Source organism: Tupaia chinensis, unplaced genomic scaffold (genome assembly GCF_000334495.1).
Source record: "Tupaia chinensis unplaced genomic scaffold, TupChi_1.0 Scaffold146177_1, whole genome shotgun sequence".
Lineage (NCBI taxonomy): Eukaryota > Metazoa > Chordata > Mammalia > Scandentia > Tupaiidae > Tupaia > Tupaia belangeri.
Window position 1 is genome coordinate 2,459,489 of NW_006206032.1, and position 21,395 is coordinate 2,480,883.

A 21,395-nucleotide genomic window follows, 5' to 3' on the forward strand; every position below is an offset into this window, starting at 1 on the left:
GGAAAGAGCATTACCAAGCCCAGTATTAATAGTAATAGCTGTTAATAGTTATTTTTATTAGGATTTATTAGAAGTTTTTAATTTGCTTTCGGGCACGTGTGCTTATCAGAGAGAGAGAGGAAGAGAGAGGGGGAAATTGTGAGAAAGCAAGCTGCCAGGTTTAGAACTTGAACTATGGTCGGCCATGTGGAACTCCACTGCCTTAACCACCATGCCACTTATTGGTTCCTGTTAATGTTTTTTAACCCTTTAACTATGTGCAAGAACACACTCCTGAGTAATTTGCATCCATTTTCAGCACTGTAAGCCTCAGAGAAGTTGAATTCTTCTCCAAGTTTGCCCAGAAGTAAGTGGGCAAAGTAAATAAGTTTTCAATCTGGACTGGTGGTTTTACTGATCTTGACCAACTCCTAGGGTTCATATGCCTACTACAATGTATGCCTATAAAATTTATGGAAATGTTTACTGGTTTGATAACAGTTTTAAGAGATTCTATTTTCACATTGCAACTTTTAATTGAATTGCCTTGCTCAATTGGGTGAATATATTAATATTCCATACCACTTTGTTTTCTGCTCAATTAAGAGACTTTTTGGGTATTAGCATTTTTTAAAAAAGAATTGTTTTATTAAAATTTATTTATTTATTTTAATTTGATCAGAAAGAGACAGAGAGAGAGAGAGAGAGAGAGAGAAAGTGGGAAGGCAAGCCACCAGGTCCCAGACTCAAATTGCAGTCAGCTACATGGGAGTCCAGTGCCAACAACCACCAAGCCACCTGCTGGCCCCCAGCACATTTTAAAAAATTATTTAATTTTATTTATCATTATTATTTTAAAATTTTCTATAGGGCATATGTGCACTCACCAGAGAGAGAGAGAAGATGAGAAACCAAGCCACTAGGTTTGGGACTTGAACTGTGGTTGGCCATGTGGGAGTCCAGCACCTTTAGCCATCACACCACGTGTTGTTCATAGCACTTTTTTTAAAAAAAATCTTTACAAAATTTATTTATTAAATTTTATTTAGTCATTTATTTATTTATTTATTTATTTTTTTGAGAGGTTTTCACTATAGGGCGCATGCGCTCGCAAGACAGACAGAGAGAGACATAGAGACAGAAAGCGAGAAATCACCCCCCAGGGGGGATGGTCACGCCGCAATCCCTTCTCCTCCATTCTCCTCTTGGGATCTTGGGCACGCACGCACATGCGCCCGGTGTGAGTTTTAAGCCACCGGGTCCGGGACGCGAAACACGGTCGACTACGTGGGAGTCCAGCGACATAGCCATTACGCTAACTGCTGGTTCCCTTAGTCATTTATTTTTAATTTGAGACATACAGAGAGAGAGAGAGAGAGAGAAAGGAAGTGAGAAAGCAAGCCATCAGGTCCAGGACTCGAACCGTGGTTAGCCATGTGGGAGTGTCCAGTGCCCTCAACCACCAAGCCACCTGCTGGCCCCCAGCACATTTAAAAAAAAATTAATATTATTTATCATTGTTATTATTTTAAAATTTTCTACAGGGCATGTATACTCACTAGAGAGAGAGAGAGAGAAAGTGAGAAACCAAGCCCCCAGGTTTGGGACTTGAACTTTGATTGGCCATGTGGGAGGCCAGCACCTTTAACCGTCACACCACCTGCTGTTCGTAACACATTTTTAAAAAGTCTTTTTCTTCCTTTTGTGATTCAGAGAGAAACAGCAAGTCTGAGACAGAGAGGCAAATGAGAGAGTAGGCAGCCCCAACAGGGTCTAGACACCTCAACTGAGTCTCAGCAACCAGGATCAATGCCTGGCGTACTTATGGAGGTCTCTTAATGGGAATCCTGAACTTTCCCACTTGGGTCAGCCTTGTAGAGCATCATGTTCTGCACTACTATCTGGGGTCATGGTCTTTTCTTGATGTGAGAGGCACAGTCATGATCCAGTAGAGCACAGATTCCCAAATACCACATCCCAAGCCCTCAGACCCATTTTCATGGTAAAATGAAGAAAAAATGAGTGTGGATGAATGTTTATGTTACTTGGTGATCGCTCTTTCTGCTTCTCTAACTTTATGAATTAATAGTGATAATAAAAAGTAGTTTAAAAAATCACCAGAAGTTGCATGTGCTTGCTAGAGAGAAAGAGATGAACAGAGAGAGGGAGGGAGAGGTGCAATCATTCTTTCTCCATTTCTCTGTCCTTACAGGATTTTGGCCATAGATGCACATATACTATGAGACAGATCCTAAATAAGTAAATATATACATAAAAACTTTCTTATTGCCAGAGGGTGCGTGCATTTGAGAGAGAGAGAGAGAGAAAGAGAAAGACTCCCTCAGTGAGTGGCCACTTCACAGTTCCCTTTCTTCTATCTCTTAAACCTATGAGAGGCATGCATATACATGTGCCTGGCATGTTGAATTTCAAGTTGCTAGGGCCAGGGTTCAAACCTTGGTTGATTATGTAGATCCAGCTCCAAATGCACTACACATCTGAGCCATGTAACCAGCCCTCCCCAGATGGAGGGGAAAGAGCGTGAACATGCACAAGCGAACATAACCCTGGAAGGGTTCTGATGCCAGGATCTACCTCTAGCCACCTGTTGATCATAGGTACCTACAAGCCTCACATACCAATCCCCAGAGTTGAACCGGGAACCTTCATATGTGGGAGTCCCTCAGAGAACATCATGTTTTGCTGCTGTACTACTGTCTAGCTCCCTATTATTTCTTCAAATATTTCGTTAGCTAATTTGCTGCTTTCTTCTATGTTCTTGAGCACATGGAATATATTTTAGTAACTTTTTAAAAAATAATTATTTAGGGACCAGCAGGTGAATGGTGGTTAAGGGCATTGAACTTCCACATGGCTGACTGGTTTGAGTCCTGGCCCTGGCGGCTTGCCTTCTCACTTTCCTTCTCTTTATCCCTGTCTCTCTCTCTGTTCCTCTGGTTGAATGAATGAATGAATGAATGAATGAATAAATAAAGTGAAATAAAATAATTCTTTAAAAAGTAATTATTTAATTTTATTTATTATTATTATTTAAATAATTTCTATCTTTAGCAAATGTATGCTTACCAGAGGGAAAAAGAGAGAGAAAGTCACTAGGTCTGGGAATTGAACTGTGGTCAGCTTTGTGGGAGTCTTAACACTCCAAACACCATGCCACCTTTTGGCCCCTATAACTTTTAATGACTTTGAATATTTTATCACTTGTATTATTTCTAGGTCTATTTGTAGATTATTATAAATATTTTCTTTTTTAAGAGATTTTTGCTGTAGAGCCTATGTGCTCGCTGGAGAGACAGAGACAGAAAGCAAGAAATCATGCCCCAAGGGGGGTGGCCACACTGCAATCCCTTCTCAAAAATCCTGTTGGACGGGTTCCCAGTAGCTCCGGAACCAGCAGTTAGCGTAATGGCTATGTCGCTGGACTCCCATGTAGTCGACCGCGGTTCGCGTCTCGGACCCGGTGACTTAAATCTCACGCCAGGCGCGTGTGCGTGCGTGCCCAAGATCCCAAGAGGAGAATGGAGGAGAAGGGATTGCGGCGTGACCATCCCCCCTGGGGGGTGATTTCTCGCTTTCTGTCTCTTTGTCTCTGTCTGTCTGGCGAGCGCACGCGCCCTATAGCAAAAAAAAAACCTCTCCAAAAAATAAAAAAATAAAAAAAAATCCTGTTGGGATTTTGGTGCACATGTGCCTCCTGTGAGTTTTAAGCCTCTGAGTCCGGGACTCGAACTGCGGTCAACTCCGTGGGAGTCCAGTGATGTAACTATTACTCCATTTGTTGGTCCTTTTAATGATTTCTTTTTTTGAGAGAGATTTTTGCTATAGGTTGTGTAACCTCACTGGAGAGACAGAGAGACAAAAAGTGAGAAATCATCCCCGGTGAGGGGATGGCCATGCCACAGTTACTTCTCTTCTCTTCCATTCTCCTCTTGGGATTTTGGGCACACATGCATACATGCCTGCTGTGAGTTTTCAGCCTCAAATTCTGAGACTCACCTGTAGTCAACTACATGGGAGTCCAGCAATGTAACCATTCCAGCATCTGCTGGTCCATCCCCCCTTAGTAATTTCTTAGATGTTTTGCATTATGGAATTGACCTTGTGTGGGGTCTTGGATGTTTTTGTGTTTCTTAAGATAATTGTGAATGTTCTAGGACATAGTTAAGTTACTTGAAAATAGTTTGATCCTTTGTAGGCTTAGTTTTAAGCTTACGTTAAGAGAGTGCAATTTAGGGGCCAGCAGGTGGCATGGTGGCTAAGGATGCTGGACTCCCACGTGGCTGATTGTGGTTCAAGTCCCGGCCCTGGCAGCTTGCCTCCTCACTTTCTCTGTCTGTCCTTTTCTGGTCAAATTAAAATAAAATAAATGGGTAAGTAAATAAAGTTAAATTAAAAAAAAAAAGCACAATTTAGCCTGTAGGCCTGATTTCCTCTCTTGAGTGTTTTACCCAATGTACTCAATGTATTATGAGATTTTCTCATTCTAAGTCATGGGAACTTGACTTTTTCCCAGCTTCCTATATACACCAGGGGCTGATTCTCCTGCCCTTTCTAAGTGGCAGGGGGAACTCTGCCTTGGATAGTTGCCTCACATCTATCCATTGATAGTTACCCACCTGAGGACTTGAAGGCTATCTCTTTGTTTTGCTTTGTTTTGGCTGTAGGGCCCATGTGCTCATTGAAGAGAGATCAGAGTAGAGGAGGATGTGAGAAAGCATCCCCTAGAGGAGATTATCATGCCACAGTCTCTTCTCCATACTCTTCTTGGGATTTTGAGCATGCACACACCCGTGTCTGGCATGCTTTTCAAGCCTTTGGGTCCTGGGTTTGAACCATGCTGTTGGCTGTATGAGATCTAGCTGCCTTAACCACTACACCACTAGCTAGCCCGTGGCTGTCTCTTTAGTCTTTTTGCACAGTTCTCTATGAAACACTCTTCTACGTTACTTTGCCCTGCAAATGGTATTACAGTTGTTTTGAACTCTCTGAATTTACAACTCTGTCTTCCAACTCAGGGAGACAACTAGGGTCTGCTTAGCTTTCCTCTGTACACATTGTATACTCAAAGTTTTTTAGAGAGGAAGCAATAAGCTGGTAAATTATAAAGATCACCTCTTTTTAAACATTTTTTGTTATCAATATTCTACACTATTACTGACTCATTTTTGTGGTAGTTTGAAGTATTTAGATTAATTCAAGATTTTGACTTAACTAAAATTAAGACAGCAATGGGTAGGTTGGCTGATCATGGTTCAAGTCCCATGAACTTGGTGGCTTGCTTTTCCACTTTCTCTTTTTCTCCTTTTCTGGTCAAATTAAAAACAATGATAATGAATAAAATTAAATAATTCTTTTAAAAAAAGATAGCAATGGGCACGTAATAATGTGGCAAGTGTTTACATGAAATAAATATTTGGCTAAGAAATTTATTATAGGATCTATAGAAGTTGATTAGGTACTACTTGTTTTTTTCTTTTAGAATTTGCTTTCAAATGAATGCATTTGCCAGGATGGAGGGTGAGAGAGAAAGCACCTGCTGGGGGAAAATGGTCATGCTGCAGTCCCTTCTCCATTCTCCTTGTTTTTTTTGTTTTAACTTTATTTATTTATTTATTTATTTTAAGCTGACCAGAGAAGGACAGAGAGAGAGAAGGAGGGAAAGTGAGAAAGCAAGTTGCCAGGTCCAACTGTAGTCAGTTGGACTGTGGTCAGCCATGTGAGAGTCCAGTGCCCTTAACCACCATACCAGGTGCCGGCCCCAGGATATTTTTTTTTTTAAGAATTTTTAAATTTAACTTTATTTATTTAAATTTGACCAGAGAAGGACAGAGTCAGGGCATGGGGAGTGGGGGAGTGAGAAAGTAAGCTGCCAGGTTCAGAACTTGAGCTATAGTTGGCCACTTGGGAGTCTAATGTCCTTAACTACCATGCCACATGCCAGCCCCTCCACTTGGAATTTTGGGCATGCACACACAAACATGCCTGGTGTGTTCTTCAAGCTGCTGGGTCTGAGACTCACCTGTGTAATCCTCCATGTGGGATACAGCCACCTTAACCACATGTGACCTGGCTGGCCCAGGACTGTCTTTAGAAAATACACTTTGTGGGACTAGCAGTTAGCGTAATGGCTATGTCACTGAACTCCCATGTAGGTGACCAGAGTTTGAGTCCCGGACCCAGTGGCTTAAACTCACGCTGGGTGTGCGTGTGCGTGCGTGCCCAAGATCCTGACAGGAGAATGGAGAAGGGATTGAGGCGTGGCCATCCCCCCTGGGGGGTGATTTCTTGCTTTCTATCTCTGTTTCTCTCTGTCTTTCTGGCGAGTGCACGTGCCCTATAGCAGAAAAAAAAACCTTAAAAAAAAAAAAAAAAGAAAAAGAAAATGCGCTTTGTGTGGGAGCAGCAGATGGTGTAATGGTTATGTTGTGGGACTCCCACATGGCCGACCACAGTTTGAGTCCTAGACCCAGTGGCTTGAAACTCTGGCCAGGAGTGTGGGCATTTGTGCCCAAAATCCTGAGAGGAGGATGGAAGAGAAGGGACTTGGGCGTGGCTGTCCTTCCCCCCCCCCCAGGTGATTTCTCACTCTTTTCCTCTGTCTCTGTCTCTCTGGCCAGTGCACATGCCCTATAGCAAAAATCTCTCTAAAAAAAGAAAATATGCTCTGCTTTTGAAGATGGTCACATTTTAAAAATGGTAGTCAAGGTGAAGTTTTAACGTAGTAAATTTTGATTTGGAAGAAATCTCATTCAAGATGATAATGTCAGTTTTCATAAATAAAAGTTTTGTAGTCTTTTCTGTAGTAGAAAAGTAAATTTTGAGGGACTGGCAGGTGGTGTGATTAAAGGTACTAGATTCCCATGTGGCCAACCATGGTTTTAATCCTGAAACTGGTGGCTTGCTTTCTCTCCCTTTCCCTCTGTCTCTCTGATCAAACTGGAAAATAATAATAATAATAATAAGGTTAAATAAAAATTCTTTAAAAAAAAGAGAAAAGTAAATTTTGGGGCCTGCAGGTTGGCATGGTGATTAAGAGTACTGGACTCCCACATGGCCAACCACAGTTCAGGTCCTGGAACTGGTGGCTTGCTTTCTTACTTTCTCTCTCTCTCTCTCTCCCCCCCCCTGCTGAAATGGAAATAAATGAATTAATAAATGGATAAAGTTAAATAAAATATTCTCAAAAAAGGTAAATTTTACAAATGCTCAGTTAGAATTTCAGAAATGATGGTATTTTATAGACATTGTCTGTTAAAAGTACTAGTGAGAGGGCTGGGGCCAGCAGGTAGCGTAGTAGTTAAGGTGCTAGAACCCACCTGGCTGACTGGGCAGTTCGACCTGGTGGCTTAAAAGTCATGTTGTACCCATGTGCAAGTGTACCCAAAATCCCCAAGAGGCCAGTGGAGGAGAGGGGAATGCAGCGTGGCCATCCTCTCAAGGGGGTGATTTCTTACTTTCTCTTCCTGTTTCTTTCTGACAAGATTATATGCCCTATAGCAAACTTAAAAAACACAAGTATGTTAATTTTTCCTAAACTACGTATGCATGTATGTATGAATGAGTGAGAGATTTTTGCTGTAGGGTGCGTGTGTTCTCCAGAGCAGCAAAGAGGCAAATTACCCCCTAGGAGGGTGGCCATGCCACAATCCCTTCTCCATTCTCTTCTTAGTATTTTGGGCACATGCACACCTGCCCAGTGTGAGTTTTAAGCCACCAGGTCCAGGACTGGAACTGCGGACGACTATGTGGGAGTCCAGGGATACCATCTGCTGGTTCCCCTAAATTTAATTTAAATATTATATTATTTTTCCCATGTTTATCATCTTCATTTTTGGGGTTTTAACATTTTTTTCTGAAGTCATTCTCTCTCTCTCTCTTTAGAGAGATTTATTTTTTATTTTTTAATTTAATTTAATTTTTTTTTTTTTTTGCGCTATAGGGTGCGCGTGCTTGCCAGTGACACAGAGAGAGATAAAAAATGAGAAATCACCCCCTGTGGGATGGCCAGGCTGCAATCCCTTCTCCTCCATTCTCCTCTTGGGATCTTGGACATGCACACACATGCACCTGATGCAAGTTTAAGCCACAGGGTCCAGGACTCGAACCACGGTCGACTACACGGGAGTCCAGCGACATAGCCACTACGGCATCTGCTGGTACCCCCCGCCCCCAATTATTTTTTTAAAGAGACATTTTTGCTGTAGGGTATGTGTGCTCACTGGAGAGACAGGCAGACAGCGAGAATCACCCCTTGGGATAGCCACGTGGCAATCCCTTCTCTGTTCTCCTCTTGGGATTTTGGGCACCCCTCCACATATGCCCGTCATGAGTTTTAAACCGCCAAGGCTAAGATTCTAATCACAGTAGAGTAGACTATGTCGGAGTCCAGTGACATAGCCATTACACCATCTCAAGATCTCTCTTTTTTCCCTTTTTTTAGTTTGCACTCAAGGGAAGGCATGGGGGGGGGGTGAAAGTGCCCACCATGCAGGATGGCCACTGCAATATTTTGTCCATTTTTCCTTCTTTTTGGAGTTTTGGGCATGCACGCACATGTGTCTGGTGTGTTTATCATGCAGCTGGGAAACATAAGTGAAAAAGTGTTCTTCATGTGATAGAAGGTACTAGTAAAATGAAAATGGTGGATATAAACTGGTAATAAATTTTAGTTGGATTCTATTGTCAGTGCAAGGCTCAGTCTGAAGCTTGCTCTCTGTTACGAAAGGAATTTGGCAAGTGTTAAAGACAGCACCACACTGACTTTGTCCTTGATATTATCTCTGATTAAAGAACTGAAACAGGAATAGCTCTCTTGCTGTGATTCAGTGCTACTTAATATCATGTCCAGATTTTTTGGAATTCAATATAAGAAGGTATTCTCATGGGGGAGGGTAAGGGGGACCTTGTATTTACTTCTATAAAGGAAAAAGGAAAGGGAGAAAGTATAGTCTCTGCAGATTAAAAGACTGAGGTATTAGATATTATGCCTTTGTAGGGGAAACACCTTGAAAGAAATTTAATAATGAGGTTTGCAATCTAGCAGCAGCTTTCTAGTCATTAATTTGCCTTTTGTTTTTTTAACATTTTTTTGTAATTTTGCCATCTGGTGGGTTTACTCAAGTTGGGGGAGAGAAAGTGAGAAAACACTATGGGAGATTACCACACTGCAATCCCTTCTCCTCCATGGTCCTCTCAGGATTTTGGGCATGCACACACACATGCCTGGAGTGTTTTTTCCAACCGTTGTTTCCAGGTCTTGAATGCTATAGTTGACAGTGTGGGATCCAGCTGCTTTAATCACTAAGCCAACACACATCCTGATTTGCCTTTTCTCTCACTGCCATATTTCTGTTAGTTGTTGATTTCTCAAAATAACGTCATTTGGAATACTCATGTATTGTTTTTCAAATTCACTAGAGGATAGTAGAAAATGAGAAGATTAATGCAGAAAAGTCATCAAAACAGAAGGTGGATCTACAGTCCTTGCCAACTCGTGCCTACCTGGATCAGACAGTTGTGCCTATCTTATTACAGGGACTTGCTGTACTTGCAAAAGAAAGGTAAGGTAATAGTGTCTGCAAATGAGTTAGAGAAAGCAAATTAAACACTTCCTTCATAGAAATACTATTAGTTATCTTATAATTACTTTTTATTATATTAATTCATGAATATTAAACTTTTTAAAGAAGTCAACCAGGGGGCCAGCTGGTGGCGTAGTGGTTAAGGGTGCTGGACTCCCACACTGCTGACCATGATTCCAGTCCCGGACCTGTTGGCTTTCTTTTTCACTTTCTCTTGCAGTGTCCCTCTATAGTCAAATGAAAATAAATAAATAAAGTTAAATAAAATAATTCTTAAAAAAAAGTCAACCATAATTTCACAATTCAGATATTTTAATTTTTTCTACTAGTGTTGGATCATATGCATATATTTGTAAAGATTCGTAATCATGGTATATATATATATATGTAATTTTGTATTAGTTTTCACTTAATATTGTTACATAAAATTGTTGAAACTTTAGGTACAATTTTCTTTGTTCTTATTGGTCACCCTGGTAATATATCTATTTTTATGCTTCTTTTGCTTTTGTTTAGATATTTTCTTATGATAAATTTCTAAGAGTTGACTTACTAGTTCAGGGGACATGACTTTTTATGGTATTTCATAAATAATTGCATATTTATCTCCTAAAGTTTATCCTTAAGTATTTTCCAGTATCACCATAGTTTTTTTTCTTTTTTCAGTTTTTGTCATAGGATGTGTGTTCTTGCCAGAGAGAGAAAGGGATAAGAGAGGGAAAGTGAGAAATCACTTCCCGGGGGGATTGCAGCATGTATTCCCTTCTCCATTCTCCTCTCAGGATTTTGCGTATGCATGCACAACTTCCTGGTGTGATTTTCAAGCTGCCAGGTCTGGAACTTGAACCATGTTCAGCCTCATGGGAATCCAACATTTTAACCATTACACCACCTGCTCGCCCCATTATTTTCACCTTTAAAAAAAAAGGAATTATTTATTGGGACCAGCAGGTGGCGTGGTATTAATGTGCTGGATACTCCACATGGCCGACCATGGTTCAAGTTTCAGACCTGGTGACTTGCTTTCTCACTTTCCCTCTTTCTCTGTGTCTCTCTGGTCAAACTAAAAATAAATGAATGGATAAATAAAAAAGAGAATTATTTATTTAACTTTATGAATTATTCTTATTTATTTGACCAGAGAAAGCCAGAGAGAAAGAGAAAGGGAAGTGGGAAAGCTAGCCAACAAGTTTGGGAGTTGAACTATGGTCAGCCAGCACCTTAACCATCACACCACTGCTGGCCCCATGGTAGTTTAAAATAGCTGTTTCCCAGCTTTTGGAAGACTTATTTATTCACCAAAAATAATTTATATAAAGATGATAAGTATGGGCACTTGCAGGTGGTATGGTGGTTATGGTGCTGGACTCCCACATGGCTGACCGCAGTTCTAGTCCTAGACCTGATGGCTTCCCTCCTCGATTCCCCTGTCTCTCTGTATGTTTCTGGTCCAATTAAGTACAATTAAATGAAATAATTCTTAAAAAATTTTTTTTTTAGAGATATTTTTGCTGTAGGGTGTATGCACTCTCCAGAGAGACAGAAAGCAAGAAATCACCCCCTGGGGAGAGGGCCTCGCCACAATCCCTTTTCCTCCATTCTTAGGATTTTGGGCATGCATCCCCATGTGCCTGGTATGAGTTTTAAGTTGCTGCCTCCTGGGCCTGAATTGTGGTCAACTATGTGTGAGTCCAGTGATATAACCAGTTCTCCATATCTTGGTTCTCTAAATGAAATAATACTGAAAGATGATAAGCATGAAGTAGTAACTTATTTATGTTTTAACTTCTCAGGTGCACTGTGCATTTGTGGTAGTAGAATTAGTATTGATTTAATTTTGTTGTGGAAAGGAAGAAGTGTGTTTTTATTGCCAGAAGATACACGCGCTTGCCAGAGAGATAGAGAGAAGCAGAAAACATCCACCAAGGGGGTATAGTTATACTGCAGTTTGGTGTGTGCCTAGTATGTTTTTTCAGGTCCTGGGGCCTGGATTGGAACTGCAAGCATCAATGTGGGATCCAGTTCTGAATGTAGAGCACTTAACCAGTGTGCTACAGGGCCAGCCCAGAAGTGGATTTTTTTTCCCCATAGGGTATGTGCACTTGCCAGAGAGAGACAGAGAGAGGGAAAGTGAAAAATTGCACCTTGTGTGAGTTTCAACCCACTGGGTCTAGGTTCGTACCTTGGTGGGCCCTGTGGGAATCTACCACCTTAACCACCATGACACTTGTTGGCCCCCAGAAGTGGATTTATTTTGAGGTTGTTTTTTGTTCCGTGTAAGAAAGTGAGAGAGAGATGGACAGATAGACACTCCTTTAACCCCCAACAAGATTTTCTCCCAGGATCCAACCCTAGTTTCAGCCAGCCTACATTTTGGGCACACATGTAATGTGCATGCTCCTAGTGTGCTGGGGTGGGGAGTTACTGAAACGTGATCCTAGGACCTGTCTTTTATTTTTTCCTTCAGTATTTATTTATTTATTTATTTAATAGGGTGTGTTCGCTTGTCAGAGTGAGACAGACAGAGAGAGAGAGGAAAAAATGAGAAATCACCCCACCATGGGGACGGCCATGCTTTAGTTCATTCTCAGGATTTTGGACAAGCACATACATTAGCCCCACGTAATTTTCATGCTGCTGAGTCTGGGACTTGAACCCAGGAGTGAAATATGTGGTAACTTCCAAGCCATCTGCTGGCATCCTAGGACCTTTTCTATACTTGTTGCATTACCACTGCACCACCTCCTAGCTCTAGAAGTTGTTTTCAAAAGAAACATAACAGGCCCATGGGAGGCCTGCATTCAATTCCTGCCTCATCTTAAGCCAGGAGCAGTAGCATGTACCTTTAATATCAGCTGCTTGGTGGGCTGCTGAAGTACTGGAATTGTGACACAGCAAGACATTGTTTAAACAAAAAAAACTTAAAAGAGAAAGGTAGCAGAACTAACATGTCTGTGTAAGTGTTGTTGCCCTTGATTAGTTATTTGGGAAGTTCATCCTCATGTCTTGGTATATCTTGGTGATGCTATAGCTGTTGTTCTGTGTTACTTTTTTTTTTCTTTCAAATAATTATTTAATGTTATTATTTTAAAATTTTGCTATAGGGCTTGTGTGCTCATGAGAGAGAGAAAGTGAGAAAGCAAGCCATAAGGTCTGGGATTTGAACCATAGTCATCCTGTTTTTGTTCTGTTTTTTTTTTTTTTTTTGTTCCTCCCCTATAGCATACATGTGCTCATTGAAGAGACAGAAAGTGAGAAATAACCCCCACAATTCCTTTTTATCCATTCTTCTGTTGGGATTTTGGGCAAGCACACATACACGCCCAGTGTGAGTTTCAGACTGCCAGGTCCAAGACTCAAACCACAGTCAACCGATGTGAGAGTGCAGTGCCTTAACCATGATGCCATCAGCTAGCCCCTGGTTTTGTTCTATTATAGAAGGATAATACAGATAAAATTACACTTTTTATAGATAATGCAGCTTGGTGAATTTTCACAAACTAAACTATACCTGTGTAACAGGCACTCAGATCGTGAAACTGAATGTTGCTGGCGTCTCAAAAACCTCTTTTGTCACTCCTCCAAGTCATTCTCCCTAGGGTAATCATCTTCCCATTGTTAGTACACTTTTGAAATTGTCTTTTAAAATCGAGTTCATGGGAACCAGCAGTTAGCGTAATGGCTATGTCGCTGGACTCCCACATAGTCAACCGCGGTTCGCGTCCGGGACCCAGTGGCTTAAAACTCACGCTGGGCGCGTGTGCGTGCGTGCCCAAGATCCCGAGAGAAGAAAGGAGGAGAAGGGATTGCGGCGTGACCATCCCCCCTGGGGGGTGATTTCTCGCCATGGTGACTGTTTGCCTATCTTTCTATCATATTTATTACAAGTGGCCTTTGTAAAATGAGAGCTAAACTTAAAAAGATGGAACAGTACATTTAACATATCTAGTTAATATATTTCTAAACTTTGGATTTCTTTTCCCTTACAGACCACCAAACCCTATTGAATTTCTAGCATCTTATCTTTTAAAAAACAAGGCACAGTTTGAAGATCGAAACTGACTTATTGGGAAGAAAAGAAAAACTTGGTTGCTACTGTAGATTTACAATGATTACGAGGCAGCTTATAATTGCCATGATTTCCCCCCCTTTTTGGAAGTATAAGAACCTTCAAAACAACAGAACTTATTTCCGGAGTTTCAGAAGAGAACCTATTTCCCTTATTTTGATTTAATCATCACACTTATTTAATGAGCATACTCTGTGCAATTTTTTTCTCAGATTGTCTTTGTTTTTAAAATAATCTTCAAAATAAACTGTCAAAATGCCAGTATTTTAAAAGTAGTTTTTGTTCTGTCTGACAAATATGTTAAATGCTTGAATTGTTTTCATGAGTTGTTTCTTGTGTCTTCAAATGCTGCAGTCTTACAACAGAGCAAAAACACAGCAGACTCAAGTATAACTTTAACTCAGTCATTTTTTTCTCATCACGTTCCTGGACCATTCCAAGGGTGGGATCTGGGTATCTTCAATGTGTAACAAACATCACAGGTGACTGTAATGCACAATAAAGTTGGAGTACTGATACAATCATCATAGAAGGTGAACAATACCTTCCAGTGCCATCATCCTTCAGTAATAATTCAGTAACTATCCTTTATTGCAGCCCTATTATATATCAGGTATAGTACTATTTTACTTACATTGTCTCTAATATAGCAACTCTGCAAAGTAGATGTTATTATTCCCATTTTGCAGATGAGGAAACAACTTGGAGTGGCTTGCTCAAGACTGCACTGCTGGTAAGTGCCTGAATGGGAATTCAAACCTAGTTATACCAGTGTGTTGCTGATAGTGAGACGTACTTGTGTTACTTAATGTTGCTGCTTCCCTTTCCAGTCAAAAACAGCAGGCAGTCCATTTTTGAGTCTATTCCCATTATCCCCTGTGAAGAAATAGATAGTTCACTAGTTCAGAAAATAGAGAAAACTGAGGAGAAATAGGAAAAACATTAACCAGAGCACTGGTTTTCAAATGGGACTGATTTCATGTGTTCCCCCCCACACCCTTCAGGATATTTGGAAATATGTAAACACATTTTCCTTATCAGAACTGGAGTAAGGTGTGGAGTTCTACCGGCATCTAGTGGATACAGGCCAAGGATGCTGCTGAAGAGCTCACGACGCATAGGACAGCTGGCATGCTTATTCTCGTTTCGGGAGTTGTCCACCTCAGAATATCATTGATGCCAAAGTTGAGAAAGCCGCAGTCTTGTGTTTCCAAGCTAAAAATGTTAAGGCATTTTTGCAAAGTTAGAAACTTAATGTTGATGAAGTGTGTCTTATAGTTCTCTTTAATACAGGAGATATTTCAGTAGGACTGACACTTGTAGGGAGGTGGTACTACAGTTGTGATTAATATCTGCAGATCTATACTTGAGTAGTAATAACCTGAAAATGCTGGAATCTCCTGCTTATATAGTAGTTTTCACAGATAATCTATCAAATTTATTTTTTTTAAAGAATTATTTTATTTAACTTAATTGATTAATTTTAATTTGACCAGAAAAGGACAGTGAGAGAGAAAGTTGAGAAAGCAAGCCATCAGGTCTGGGACTCAAACAGTAGTTGACTGTGTGGGAGTCCAGTGCCCCTAAACACCACGCCACCTGCTGGCCCCAAATTTATTTTGATAATTGAGCAACCCAAGTTAATACACTCATGTTTTTTTTTTAGTGCTATTTTAACACAAATAAATAGTAATTGGGTAATATTTTGATTTATCAAAAGCATCACAATAATGCTGTTTCCTTAGTAACTTACTCATTGGCGATTCACATGAGGTCCTTGGAGGAACTTTTAAAATATAAATATAAATAATTATAAAAGTAGAAATCTAGATTTAATATATATATACCGTCTGTCTATACCTACCTACCTACCTAATGAGCATAATACATTTGGGAATATATCCCAGGCTTATGAGTTTGTGAGTTTGCTGAAAAGTTTTTAAGGAATTCTGATGGATACCTTTGGTTAAGGACCATTTAGATTCTAGTATATAGTTCTGGGAGATTATGTTGTACTTAGTGCTTCATTACTTCTAGTGTTACATTAAAGTATTGAAGTACAATATTTTTAAGATAAGGCTTGGATGACAATCTTGAATTTGATACTTTTACCAGTAGGGGCTAGAAATAGTCTTTTGTTGACAATCTACTTGCTCCATGAGTATTCACCATATGCCAGGTATCATGCTAAGTACTATATTTATATATTTATTATTTTCTTTAATAACCTGAGCATTTCCCAGATTTGTTTTAGAATTATTTATTTCTTTTAAAAGAATTATTTTGTTTAACTTCATTTATTTACTTTTTTTAATTTGACCAGAGGGACCGAGACAGAGAGAGAGAGAGAGAGGGAATATGAGAAACCAAGTGGCCAGGTCCAGGACTCGACCCGTGGTCGGCCATGTAGGAGTCCAGCACCTTAAGCAGCACTCCACCTGCCAAGTACTTTAAATGAATTATTATTTAATCCTCAACCCTTGTGAGTTGATGTAATCAAAACTTTAAAAAATAATTTTATTTATTTAAGAACTCTCTTTAAGGGCCAGCAGGTGGTGTAGAGGTTAAGGCATGTGGATCCCGCATGACCAGCAATGAGGTTCAATTCCAAGACCCAGCAGCTTGAAAATTACTCTGGCCGCGTATGCGTGCATGCCCAAAATCCCTAGAGGAGGATGGAGGAGAAGGGATTGTAGCCATGGCCATGCCCCCTGGGGTGTGATTTCTCACTTTCCCTCTTTCTCTCTCTAGTGAGCGCATGTGCTCTATAGCAAAACAAAACCAAAAATTACTGGGGTATGATTAACATGTCAAAATCTGTAAATGTGGTGTACAACTTGAGTTTGGAGATGAGTATACACCAGTGAAACCATAACCACTCTGAACGGCATTAACATATCTCCCAAATCAGAGTAAGTTTATTTTTTAAAAAATTTATTTATCATTATAGTTATTTTCAATTTGATTAGAGTGAGACAAACACACACACACACACATACACACACATACACACATAGAGAAAGTAAGCCACCAGGTCCAGGACTTGAACTGTGGTCAGCCAGCCATGTGGGAGTCCAGCACCCCTAATCACTATGCCACCTGCTGGACCCATAGTAAGTTTAATTTTAATACTTAATTTTTATTTGAAGAAACAGCTTTGGTTACCCTGCTCAAGGTTATATAGAAAGTAAATTTGGGGTAGAGATTCAAACCCAGCTTGATACTATGTTTCAGGTGTGTTTAAGATTTTTCTTTGGGTAAAAAAAATCAGCCTTTCTTGTATGTGTGTACACTAGAAACTCTCTTAAGGTTGCTGGTAGATGAAAAAGTACATCACAGGAATCATAAATGATATGTGTTATAAACTTTAAAAATTTTTAGAATTATTTAATTTTATTTATTATTATTAATTTTTAAATTTGCTGTAGGGCATATGTGCTCACCAGAGAGGGGAGAGGAATGAGAGAGAGGGAAAGTGAGAAAGGCAGCCACCAGGTCCAGGACTTGAACAGTGACTGGCTATGTGGGAGTCCAGTGCCTTAACCACCATGCCACCTGCTGGCTCCTAAAATTTTTTATTTAACTTAAAAATAATCTTGGGCCAGTAGGTAGCATGGTGGTTAAGGTGCTGGACTCCCACATAGTGAATCATGGTTCGAGTCCTAGACCTGTTGGACTTGTGTTTTTACTTTCTATTTCTCTGGTGAGCACACATACCTTGTAGCAAATTTAAAAAAAAGGAGTGGGACTAGCAGGTGGTGTGGTGGTTGAGATGCTGGACTCCCACATGGCTGACCATGGTTCAAGTCCCAAACCTGTTGGCTTGCTTCTCCACTCTCCCTTTCTCTCTGTCTGTCTCTGGTCAAAAAATGGAAGAATAATGATAATAAATAAATAAAATTAAAATAAATCTTTAAAAAAAGGATTTATTTACTTATTTATTTTTTGAGAGAGAGTTTTGTTGTAGGACATGTGTGCCTGTGGGAAAGACAGAGGGAGAAACAGAAAGCCAGAAATCACCCCTGGGGAGATGGCCATGTTGTAGTCCCTTCATCATTCTCCTCTCAGGATTTTGGGCACACACGCACACGTTCCCAGTTTGAGTTTTAAGCCACCAGTTAAAGTGGGTGTCCTCTGGGACTCAAACTGTGGTCAGTCATGTGGGGGTCAAGTGATGTAACCATTATGCCATCTGCTGCTCCTTAAATAAGTAATTCTTTAAAAAAAAAAAATCTAGGAGCGAGCAGGTGGTGTAGTGGTTAAGGGGCTGGACTCCCCACATGGTCAACTGCAGTTCAAGTCCTGGACCCAGCCAACTTGAAACTCACGCTGGGTACGTGTGTGTGCACCCAAAAAATCCCAAGAGGAGAATGGAGAAGGGATTATGGTATGGTATCCCTCTTGGCCAGTGATTTCTCATTTTCTCTCTCTGTATCTCTCTAGTGAGTGCACACACCCAATAGGAAAAATCTCTCTAAATAGGTAATGTTTTTAAAAAAGGTTTTGCTGTAGGGTATGTATACTCTTCAGAGGGACAGAAAGTGAGACCCTTACCCCCACCCAGGGGATTTTAGGCATGTACTCACGTGAACCTGGTATAATTTTTAAACTTCTGGGTCCTGGACTTGATCCATGCAGCTGGCCATGTCCAGGCACTTAACCTCCATGCTGCCTGCTGGCCCTATAATGGTAATATTTTAATTCCCATTTTTCTTTAGATTTAGGTTGATTGAACTGTACCTTTCTTCCATAAACCACACCTATGAGTCATAGTCTATAAATATGAAAGTTTTTTAAAGTTGTTTTAAGATTTTACACATTGGGCCAGCAGTTGGCATGGTGGTTAAGGTGTTGGACTCCCACATGACTGTCTGTGGTTTGAGTCCTGGACCTGGCAGCATATAGGTTTAGTGCATGTGTAAGTGTGCCCTAAATTTCAAGCAGAGAATGGAGAAGGGATTGTGGTGTGGCCATCCCATCCCCCTTGAGGGTGATTTCTTACTTTCCCTCTTTTTCTTTCTGGAGAGTACACACCCCGTGACAAAAATATTTATTTATTTATTTACTTTATACATTTAAGAAGGAATTGGAATTCTAGGTATTTTTCTCCAGTCTTCAGTCATCTTGTTTGCCTTTAATGTGGTAGTTTTGAGATTTTCCAAAGCCTTCAACCTCATTAAAAAATATATATATATTTATTCAGTTATTTTAATTTGACCAGGGAGAGACACAGAAAGAGGGTGAGAAAGTGAGAAAGCAAGCCACCAGAACCAGGACTTGAACTATGGTTGGCCATGTGGGAGTGTACAGCACCTTAACCACCATGCTACCACCTCCTGGCCCCTCAACCTCATTTTTGTACAAACACTTGGTCTTTGTCTTCTTGGGTTCCTGTAACAAAATTACACATATTATGTAGCCCATAAACAACAGTTTATTTCTCACAGTTCTAGAATCTGCAGAGTCTAAGATCAAGGCAGTCTTTTGAGGTCTGTTTCTCTAGTTCATAGATAGTGCTTTCTTTTTTTTTAAGAGAGACTTTTGCTACAGGGCATGTGCGCTTGCTAGAGAGACAGAGACAGAAAGTGAGAAATCACCCCCCAGGGGTAATGGCCATACCGCAATCCCTTCTCCTCCATGTGCCCACGTGCCCAGCATGAATTTTAAGCAATGTAACCATTGTGCCATCTACTGGTCCCCATAGATAGTGCTTTCTAGCTGTGTCCTTACTTGGTGGAATGGACTAGCTAGCTCCCTGGGGTCTCTTAAAAGGGCACTAATTTCATTCATGAATGACCTAATCACCACTGAAAGGCCTCACACTCTTAAGCTTACTGATTAGAATTTCCTTTTCCCTTAGATTTTTGCTGTAGGCTGTGTTTGCTCTCTGGAGAGTTGGACAAGAAAGTGAGATATCACGCCTAAGGGGGAATGGTCACAGCAATCCTTTCTCCATTCTCCTTTTGGGATTTTGGGCCTGCATACACGCACACTCCTGGTGTGAGTTTTAAGTTGCCGGGTCTGGGTCTGGGACTCGAACTGTGGTCGGCTACAGGGGATTCCAGCAATGTAAACATCACACCATCTGCTGGTCTCTCTCTCTCTTTTTTTTAAAAGAGATATTTACAACCGGAAGGTAGCATACTGATTAAAGGGCGCAGGACTCCCACATGGCCGACTGCAGTTTGAGTTCTGGACCTGGCGACTTGCTTTCTCACTTTCCCTCTCTCTCTCTCTCACTCTGTCCTTTGCTGGTCAAATTAAAACAAATAAATAAAGATAAATAAAATAATTTTTTGTTACAAAAAAAATTCACACTGTCTTTTAGAGACATGACAGAATGATTATAGGAACAGCAGAAAGTACTGTAGCCAGATATTTTTTTGGGCTGGATTCCTAAAATGCTTTAAACAAAGTAGAGACCTATACATGAAGTACAAAGATGAAACCTGAAAATGACTATAACTGAGAATCTACTTGTTTAAAAATCTCTGGGTAAGGCCCAGCAGGTGGTATGGTGGTTAATGCAGTTGGACTCCCACATGAGTGGGTGCACTTTAAATCCAGGACCTAGCAGCTTGAAAATCATGCCAGGTACCTGTGCATGTGTGCCCTAAATCTCAGAATGGAAGAGGGATTACAATGGCTATCCCCACTGGGGGAGTTTTCTCACTTTTCCTCTGTGTCTCTCTGACAAGCACACATGCCTTATGGCAAAGGCTAATAAAAAAAAGAAACCAAAACAAAAAAACTATGGGTATAAATTAGGAAGGAATACATATAATAGTGGAAAATAGGTCACAAGGGATAAAATGTGCAGTTGGTAATATTTGTCTTTAGGAAAAAACCTTGTCATCCTTGGGAGCAGGCGATAGCATGGTTGTTAAGGTGACTGGATCCCACGTGGCCAACTTTGCTGTTTGAGTCCCGAACTCATTGAAAAACATGCTCAATGCTTGTGTGTGATTGCCTAGAATCCCAAGAGGAGGATGTAGGAGAAAAGATTGTGGTGTGCTCATCTCATCCATGTCTCTCCCTGTCTCTCTCCAGTGAGCACACCCCCTATAGAAAAAAAAAAAAAAAAAAAAAAAAATAAAGGTGTGGTTAAGGTGCTGGACTCACACGGGCGATTTGAGTCTTGGACATAGCAGCTTGCTTTTTACTCCTTCTGCTCCTTGTCACACCCCTCCCCCATGCCTCTAGTTAGGACATGTGCTCTACAGCAAATTAAAAAACAATAATAATGTTAAATAATTCTTAAAAGGAAAAACTGAAACAAACTTGTCAACTTTTAAAAACAGTTTATATCTTTTCACTCAGCTTTTTCATTTCTGAGAATTCTGAATATTAGCAATAAATATGTGGGGGCCAGCAGGTGTCATGGTGGTTAAGGCTCTGGATGCCCACATGGTCAACTGTGGTTTTAGTCCTGTACTTGGCGGTTTGCTTTCTCACTATTCCTCTGCCTCTTTCTGGTCAAATTAAAAAATGATACAAAGCAAGAAATCACCCCCCCGGGGGGGATGGCCATGCCGCAGTCCCTTCTCCATTGTCCTCTCAGAATTTTGGGCATGCAGGCAGATGTGCCCAATATGTGTTTTTAGCCACTGGGTCTGGGACTCAAACCGTGGTCAACTATGGGAGTTGCAACCATTATGCCATCTAGTGGTCTCAAAGAATTCTTTTTTTTATTGTTTTATTTAATTTTATTTACTTATTTTAATTTGACCATAGAGGGACAGAGT

General features: G+C 40.5%; 1 protein-coding gene and 1 long non-coding RNA gene across 5 annotated transcripts in view; one reads left to right on the forward strand and one right to left on the reverse strand.

Annotated features, from left to right (window-relative positions):
- The window catches only part of DPY30 (dpy-30 histone methyltransferase complex regulatory subunit), a 33,392-nt gene extending 19,560 nt beyond the window's left edge, over positions 1-13,832 (forward strand). For all 3 annotated transcript variants that reach the window (XM_006168810.3, XM_006168812.3, XM_006168811.3), the window contains exons 4-5: positions 9,418-9,560; positions 13,571-13,832. In XM_006168810.3, the coding sequence (XP_006168872.1) occupies positions 9,418-9,560; positions 13,571-13,643 (216 nt within the window). In that variant the 3' untranslated portion in view covers positions 13,644-13,832. The remainder of the gene's footprint in view (positions 1-9,417; positions 9,561-13,570) is intronic.
- Positions 13,716-21,395, reverse strand: part of LOC102470438 (uncharacterized) — an 11,207-nt gene continuing 3,527 nt past the window's right edge. Inside the window, exons 2-3 of one of the 2 annotated variants that reach the window (XR_337451.3) lie at positions 14,718-14,865; positions 13,716-14,526 (exon numbers count right to left, since the gene is read on the reverse strand). This is a non-coding gene — a long non-coding RNA (uncharacterized LOC102470438). Of the gene's footprint in view, positions 14,866-21,395 lie in introns of both variants that reach the window. The other variant, XR_003547961.1, reaches the window with a different exon arrangement.